General features: G+C 32.4%; 1 protein-coding gene and 1 long non-coding RNA gene across 2 annotated transcripts; one reads left to right on the forward strand and one right to left on the reverse strand.

Annotated features, from left to right (window-relative positions):
• Window positions 1-1,222: 1,222 nt before the first annotated feature.
• LOC145119550 (uncharacterized) lies at window positions 1,223-1,705 on the forward strand. The gene is made up of 3 exons (XR_013713892.1): window positions 1,223-1,274; window positions 1,428-1,483; window positions 1,658-1,705. It is a non-coding gene; the product is annotated as an uncharacterized LOC145119550 (long non-coding RNA).
• Window positions 1,706-4,303: 2,598 nt separating this feature from the next.
• On the reverse strand, window positions 4,304-8,307 carry LOC145122648 (inositol transporter 1-like). The gene is made up of 5 exons (XM_079058210.1): window positions 7,715-8,307; window positions 7,273-7,343; window positions 6,873-7,208; window positions 5,440-5,547; window positions 4,304-5,374 (listed from the first exon to the last, which is right to left on the reverse strand). Exons 1-5 carry the CDS (start codon window positions 7,854-7,856, stop codon window positions 4,538-4,540), a joined length of 1,494 nt encoding a protein of 497 aa, XP_078914336.1. The 5' UTR covers window positions 7,857-8,307; the 3' UTR covers window positions 4,304-4,537.
• Between the last annotated feature and the right edge of the window lie 627 nt (window positions 8,308-8,934).

Here is an 8,934-nt window from a genome sequence, read left to right on the forward strand (position 1 = left end):
AGATCGGGACCGGGATCTTAAGATCTCACAAAATAAATTTTAATTTTAATTTATAATTTTTAATCATAAAAATATTTCAAACATTCAATTTTTTGTTTAAAATTTATAAAAACTTCAAAATATTAGTCATAAATCACAATACAAAATGATAAATGGTAAATTGGTAAAGAGTAAAAGACATAAAGTGGTAAAAAAATTCATTTGCCAAAAAAAAATCAAGGGAAGGTAGGATCGGATCGGATCGGATCTCAATCCTACGATCTTACGATCCTACCTCAAATACGATTCGTTTACGATCCGGATCGTTTTTCATACCTAGGATCGTACTATCCTACGATCAGGATCGCGATTTTGACAACCATGATATATATATAATATATATATATATATATATATATATATATATATATATATATATATATATATATATATATATATAGAGAGAGAGAGAGGGAGAGAGAGAGAGAGAGAGAGATAGGTTTAGGTGTTTAAAGTATTTATTGTGTTATTGTATGCATAAATGTGGGCCAATCAAAATTAAATAAAAAATTAAATAATTAAATAAATAAATAAGGGTAATATAGTAATTTGTTTAGTAACTACCAAAAATAATCCCTATAATCATGGTATTTGACTTTTAACCTAATTTCTCTAGTTTATAAAACCTACAAGTCACTCCATCGACCAACACCCACAGAAGATCCACCACCATCATTTGCTGTTGCCGCCACCACCATTGTTTGTTGTTGCCGCCGATCTCCAGCCGCAATTCGCTGTTATGGCCGCCGGTAAAACATCTCCACCCTCAATCGGCGTCTGATTCACCGAATTCGTCCCAATCAGCAACGGAAGAGGATCACCAGGAGATTCTGCAACGAGTGCGAGAGGTCTGGGAAGATTGAAGGCATAAATGAAGAAGAAAGGAGTCGATGAGTTCCCTTTCTGTGTCCATTTATTGAGTTCCCTTCTGATTCATCTCAATTCCTCTTTTTCTCTCTAGGGTTTTGTTGCTTCATGATTGATGTTGAAGAGCACGAAAGGAGAATCTTCCTGTTCCCTCTAGAAAAGCTCCCGACCAGGTTATGCTCTTATTAACTTCAAATAAATTTCCATGTTATTTTTTAGTCTTTTTTTTCTTTCAATATTACATTTAGTAAATCATATCCAATACTGGGAATAATCTCTTAATGGTTGTGATAATATATAGTATTGAATTGACTAGTGAAGCTGTGGACTTCCTGATGGGGATTTTCAGTTTGTTCAATTCTAACAATGTAAGTATTTCTCTCACTTTTTATTCTAACTTATTTTCTTATACATCATGGATCTTTTCTTCATAACTACTTTAGTTAATTGTCAAATTTATACGATTGTATTCAACTCCAATTTATTCATATATCTTAAATGTAAACGTTTACACCTTCTAGGATGGAGCTCTACAAGAATCTGAGGTTGATGAGCTGTTTTCAACTGCACCGGAAAGGTGAGTTGGTTTTTAAACTTTAAATTTGTATTGATTTAATGGTATATTTTCTATTATTTTAGTTAAATTATAGAGGGTGTGAGTTTTGTCATCTATATATGTTGTGTGCTTTCTTGTTGGTTCTTTTAGTAGTAGTAATTTGTAATGCATGTATAATCTGTATTCTCCTTTCAGCCCTTGGGATGAAGCTCCTTACAAGTATAGTTTAGAGAGAACCGAATTCAAATTCTATCGGAATGGAATCACGAATTCAAATTCCTTAGTGGTTTGTGTATTTTATACAATTCCAATTCTATCGGAATGGAATCACGAATTCAAATTCTATCGGAATGGAAACACGAATTCTAATTCTGTTTGAATGGAATATGGATATTTTTTCATTGATTATACATGTTCTACAATTTTTGGTTATTGGTTTTGGTGCAATTAACAAGTCCGCATATTTTTCCAAACGAATATACTTTTTTATTTATCATTTGCTAATGCGTTATTGGATTCTAAACTACAATTGGATTTGTTTTCACAAAAGTTGATGCTTGAAGAACGGACAACAAAATTGAAAGTGTTTCTCAGCAATATTATTCTTTTAGAATTTATTATTGTATTTGTCAGATTTTGATGTTTTTTTCCCGATTTGAAAGTTTTTTAGTTTTATTCTTTAACAATAAATTCAATTCTTAGCAATTGTGACATGTATTCTATAAGAATTAATGTAATTTTTGTTTTAATTCTTCAATTGATGGTTCGAGAATTTTGTTATTCTACAAGAAATTTTTAAAGTCATGATCAAAAAATATGTTCAAGAATATTTTTATTATTTTATGGTTTAAGAATATTTTTATTTTTGAACTTACTTAAACATATTCTGTCAGAATGTCCGAATTAAAAACCTTATAATTCGTAAAATCGGATTTTTAAAAGTAATAGAATCTATGATCCCTTAAAATATGCAAATTTCCTTTATTAAATCTATATTAATTGACTAAAATACCCTTCTAGTTAAATTAGATGTTATTTTTTGATTATTTTTAATTCAATAATATGTATTAATCACTTTCTTAAAATAAATAAAATGATTGGCCCATATTTATGCATACAATAACACAATAATTACTTTAAACAAAATAACCTAAGCCTATATATATATATATATATATATATATATATATATGAGAAATATGCTCCTACTTTTGTGTTCTATAAATTCTACTACCCAATTAAATGATGACATATGTTATATTAGTATACTAAAATATAATTAAATGAACATTAAATGTTACACATATCATTATTTAATTGAGTAGGAGGATTTTATGAACAAAAAGTAGGAGAATATTTTATTTCTCTCTCTCTCTCTCTCTCTCTCTTTATGTGTGTGTGTGTGTCTATATATATATATATATATATATATATATATATATATATATATATATATATATATATATATATATATATATATATATATGAGAAATATCCTCCTACCCGATTAAATGATGAAATATGTTATATTAGTATACTAAAATATCATTAAATGAACATTAAATGTTACACATGTCATTATTTAATTGAGTAGGAGGATTTTAGGAACAAAAAGTAGGAGGATATATTTATTTTCTCTCTCTCTCTCTCTCTCTATATATATATATATATATATATATATATATATATATATATATATATATATATATTGGTTTCTCTCGTTATCTATCTAAAAACTGGACATATTATTTACAAAATAAGTTTATCCTTAAAAAAATCCAAGAACACGTTTTCCTTTCTAATATTTTCATTTTTCTCTTCTAAAAAAATGAAATGACTAAGAGGGTAACAAACTATTCACTTTTTTTTTATGTATTATTTATTATTGAACTTGTTTTGAAGTTCGTAAAATACCAATATGACCGGCTTGGAATGTTTACCCGGTTAAGATGAATTTTCCAGTTAATATAAGATTTTTCGATGAAAATATAAGGGTGCGTTTGGTTGTGGAAAACTGTTTTCATTTTCTAAGAAAATGTTTTCAGAAAATAGAGTTGAGTTTTCGCTTTCAGTTTTTAATGAAAATTTTAGAAAACGCGTTTGGTTGAAACTGTGGGAGTTTTCATTTTCCATCTTAGAAATTTGGAAAACGTTGGAAAAGTGTAAAAATCACTTTTCTAATTTACATACAATTTAGAAAACAGAAAATTTTCATTTTCTTGGAAAATTTTGGAAAACTGGACGAACCAAACGCGTTTTCAAAATTTCTGTTTTTCTTGGAAAATTTTCCTAGAAAACTGGAAAATTTTCCACAACCAAACGCACTCTAAATTTTCCGTCCAAGCTATGAACATTTTAAATGACTTAAACTTGCTTTCCAAGTCTACAAAAATCTGAACTTCATTCCAACATCAGATCGAGCATGGATATGTGAAAAACATACAAGAAATAGATGGGGTTCTAAGATCACATCTGAAAAATTCGAATCATGCAAATCAAACATTAGCATGAGAAGTTTAGAAACCGTAATATTGAATATGAAAATACATGGATTCTTGGTGTTCGGAACAACCCTCAGAAACTCTAAATCGAAAATCGAACGGATAAAATTGAACCTTACCCTTAATTTCGAACGATTCCAGAAACACTAGGTTCGTGTTCATGGAATGCAAGCTGAATTTGTATTCTCGTTCTTGTTCTTGGATCAATTTCAGAAACCCTAGAAATTAAAAATGGAAGTTGATGAACAACTTGGGTGTTTAGTGATAGATTGTTATCGGCCACCAAACAAACTATCATGTACGTCTCATATAATATTCTTTGGACAAGAGGATGCAATCCTGAAGAATAACGTAAATTTATTGCAGAAAATAAACATATGTACAAACCTCTTATTATGAAATTTGACACTAAACTAAAAAAATATCGTATAATCTTATATTCGATCATACATCACAACTGTACATCTTTTAACCAAACCCGATAACAATCTATCACTAAACACCCAAGTAGTAGCCACAAAAACCCGCTACACAAACTCTCGCAAACCTCAAGAGTCTGGGTGCCACCACATTTTCACGATTCCTCTCCTGTTTCCAAAAGCGATTCCGATTCCGACCCATTCCCATTCCCCCACGCTCTCTCCTTCCATATCTTCTCCACCTCATCAAAAGTCAACCCTTTAGTCTCCGGCACAAAAGCCACCACAAAACCAAACGCCGCCACAGAAATCCCGGCAAGAATCATGAAAGTCCACCCGGTCCCGACAGCATCAGCCACCGAGAGAAAGCTCTGAGCCACTATCAAATTCGATATCCAGTTCACAGTCGCCGACATTCCTCCACAAATTCCTCTATACGCTTCCGGATAAATCTCGGAGTTTACAGTCCATGGAACCGGGCCCATACCCGGAGCAAAAAACGCGATGTAAAGAGCTAACCCTAGAACCGCAATCCAACCCACATTCGCAAAACCAGACGATTCAAGGAAAAACGCAACCGAGAGGAGGATTAAGGAGAAAAATACGCCGGATAAACTGCTTAGGGCTAACTTCCGGCGACCGAAATGGTCGATGAGGTTGATTCCGACGACTGTTCCGGCGGCGTTCATTAGCGCCACCACTAGTGATAAAAGAAGGGCTAATTGGTTTGAACTGAAACCAGCCATTTGAACTATGGTTGGACTGTAGTACATGACTGTGTTGATTCCGGTGAACTGTTGGAACGCCTGAAGACCAGCTCCGGTGAAGAACGCGAGTCTGATTTCTTTGATTCTGAAAACATCCAAGTAACTAACGGCGTTTTTCCGTTGGTTTTCTTCCTCTAAAGCAGACGAAAGTTGGTCGAGTTCTTCCTCTAATCGATATGGGTCGTATATTTTTGAAAGGACAACAATGGCCTCGGATTTGCTTTTCTGTGTCACGTAAGAGGTAATGTTAAGAAGGGTAAAATCTGAAATTTTGGACGTAAATGTTTTACCTTCATGTAGAGCCATCTTGGAGACTCGGGTAAGAATAACATTAAGAAAAATTGAACAATAGCAGGGACAGCAGCTACTCCAAGCATCCATCTCCATGTCCCGGGAACCTGTTCACCACCATTTGTGCAATATATTATAAAGTTGCAACATTTGCAAAAGGGCAGATTCGATTATTGATATATGATAAAAATGGATAAAAGTAAAGTGTAGATTGTTGATTAGGGTTATCATATTGGTGCTCTAAAGACGATTGTCACTAGAAGAAAAAAACAGAGAGTATATATAAGCTAATGATGCATGAAGAACCACCTCCATTATGGGCAATCCAAAGAGAAAGACATAGGGCGTATTTGGCATATCAATTGAGCTTTTATTTGTGTAGAAGTGTTTGTAAAAAATAGATAGTTTTTATTGTCAAGGGAAACTTTTTTTTTTGAGATTTTTCTGAAAAGTTAAAAGCTCTCAAAAGCTTCGTGCCAAACACGCCCCAATAACATAACATGAAAACTCATGTTATAAGTTTAATTGGTAAAAGAAGACTCCCCCTGTCTCAAAATAAAAGCAACATTTTATTTCTTTAGAAAAGTTTCAAGCTTGTTGTAACCATTGGGATACAATTAATGGAATTGATGTGTAATTTAGAAATTTGATTAAACGTTGGTCTATTTTGAGAATGAGGGAGTAGATGTTTGAGTTAAATTAATGACATAGGTAAGTAAGGTAAGGATGCAAATGAGAAAATTATGAGGTAAAAAAAAAGAGTGATTTTTACGGCTATTATGCAAGCCCCAACTCAGCCTTGTAGCTGCCTCCTTGTAAGTTGAAACTGCACAACCAAAACCTTTCATGCAAACGATGCAAAGTGATAAACATGAGAGAAATAACCTCCGTTCTTTTTGTATTGTTAAATTAATTAATATGCATCCCAAATAAAACCATGATGATATAATATTTCTTACCTTCAAAGTTTATAAATACAATCAAGTGCATGTTGTCCACACAAACTCTTTCATATGGTTATACAAAATATCACATTAACTTTGCATCATAGTGGTGGATCGTAACTTTGAAGTCAAAAGTTACAATTTTTTTTTTAAACGGCAAATCTAAAACACTGTTCAACGGTTGAATGGAATTAAAATGGACACATACTTTTTCTATTAAATAAAAAATAAACCCGTCTCAAATTTATATTTTTGATATATACAAAAGATAAAAATAAAATTTGAATCAATATGGTTACCAATTCTGCAGGTAAGCCACCCTTGGATATCTATATAAGGGCTCCAAATCCAATTTCTATTATGAAGTTTTATTTAGGTCATTTTCAGTAATTTCAGCATAATATAATAGTAGTATGAAAATAGCCATAGAAGCAAGAAAAAGCAAAAGAAAAGAATATGAAGACAAAATAAAGAAAAGAGAATCTGACCTCTGTGAAAGCAAGATTAACAAGGTAAGAAAGAAACTGTCCACCAGTGATCATAAGCACATTAGTGCTAACAAGACCACCCCTAATTTCCGATGGAGCTGCTTCAGCAATATACATAGGTGCAGTAACAGACGCCACCCCCACCCCCAACCCCACCAATAACCGACCCATTATAAGCACATATGGATCTGGAGCACCCGCCATAACCAAGGATCCAAAAGCAAAAATCACGTCAGCAAGAAGAGTCGCTCTTTTTCTCCCATATGCATCGTTTATCCACCCACCAGCTGCAGCTCCTATCATTGCACCCACTAAAGCCATACTCACAATCGTCTCCTGTTTATTATCATTATGTAAATTATAAATTTTTTTAATTTGATTTCTATTTTCAAGTGTATACCTGTAAGAAACTACTTTCATCAACGGCTTTGAAATCATCACGGATGTACAAAAGGGCTCCAGATATGACACCTGAAACAAATCATTTGTTTTTATGTCTTGTAAATAAACGACATATATGCCTTATCCTTTTAACACATGGAGTTATCAAGTGATTCAAAGACAATAAATGCAATCGCATCCTAATTGACGTAGACGTAATTCGTGGTTTGTTTACGTTTTTTATCCAATTGAATTGACATGAAAAGAATTTGAAATATACACGACACTATCTATTAATTGGCTGAACAAAGAATAAAAAAAAAAAAAAAAAACCCGATCAGAATAGACGAAAGTATAGATCCTGGGAATATCATTGCATGATTCGATCCACCATGAAAAGAATAGACAAGTATAGATGTCTATATGTATATGAGATTCATGAAAAATGGAAAGTAATTTACCTGTGTCATAGCCGAAAAGAAGACCACCAATTCCAGCGACTACAGTTAAACCCAATACGTATGTGTTGCTAAAATACGTTATTTTCTTATCAACGCCAGCATCTATGTACCCTGAACTCCCTGGAAACGATTCGATCGTCATCTATGTTAAACAAAGAGGTAACTCCAGAACTACAAAACCTTGTTATGGAGTCGTGACTAAGATTCTGATCCTTAAATCACACAATCAATCCAAAAACACCGTTATGACTCTCACTCACGCAATTAATCAAACACTTGGAGTGCAGAGATAAAACCTAAGAAAAAAGTTTACGCGTTTTCACGTTCTTGATTAATTTTGTTTCCAATTCACGAAATGCCTATTCTGTATCAAATAAACAATAACCAATCGAGAAATTGGTAAAATCAGTAAGAAGTTGAGTGATTATATCAAGAAATGATGAAAGTTTTCTTGAGGTTTAATTTGGTAATGAAACGGCTTTTCAGAGATTCCGCAAATTGGGTAAACGGAGAAAATTTAGCGGATTATTCTTCTCAGACAACAATTCTCAGAAAATTTGGTGAGCATGTGAGAATTGACGACTACCTGTGAAACGCAGATAACGATTTTATAAAGTTCTTGGTGGAGAGAAGTAATCTAAAGTGACAGGCAGGTGAGTCACCTTTCATTTTCTTCTCCGTTGATTGAATTTCCCAAAAACACTCAAAATACCAAAATCGCCCATACCTTGCCCAATTTTTTTAGGCACCTAATTGGACAAATATCTATTAAAAGTGAAAATAAAAAGGGACATGTTAGGTAGTTCAAGTGAACTTTATGGTATTTAATTTTTTCCCCAAAACATTAAAAATGATCAAGTTCAAGAATGTTATCTCGTGTATGTAAATATCATTTTATGTCAAATGCATATGTTACTTTACATATTGCATTACATGCAAACTTTCGTATATGAACACAAATAATTGAGTTTTTATGTTCAAGTTTGAATATAGTTATTAGTTTTTGTTGTGATTAGTCAATTCCACATAAAAGAAATATTTGTTAGATTCAATTAATTTGACATCCCACATTAAAGAAATGTTTCGGGTAAGTAAAATACAGGGGCAAATTGGAGAGTTGTATTTGAAATGGAAAGTGATTCGTACATAATAATTTTTTGTCATACTCAACAATTTATGCATTACAGAGTTGTACAGTACAACATTTTAAAGCATTAATT

Source organism: Lactuca virosa, chromosome 6 (assembly GCF_052849685.1).
Source record: "Lactuca virosa cultivar CGN04683 chromosome 6, Lactuca_virosa_CGN04683_v6, whole genome shotgun sequence".
NCBI classification, from domain to species: domain Eukaryota; kingdom Viridiplantae; phylum Streptophyta; class Magnoliopsida; order Asterales; family Asteraceae; genus Lactuca; species Lactuca virosa.

Excerpts from the sequence above, each read along its gene's own strand:
- LOC145122648 (XM_079058210.1), bottom strand. The coding sequence starts at position 7,856 with ATGACGATCGAATCGTTTCCAGGGAGTTCAGGGTACATAGATGCTGGC. Across the intron at positions 7,344-7,714 it reads TCTTTTCGGCTATGACACAG|GTGTCATATCTGGAGCCCTT; the intron begins GTAAATTACTTT and ends GATTTGTTTCAG. Across the intron at positions 5,548-6,872 it reads TTAATCTTGCTTTCACAGAG|GTTCCCGGGACATGGAGATG; the intron begins GTCAGATTCTCT and ends GGTGGTGAACAG.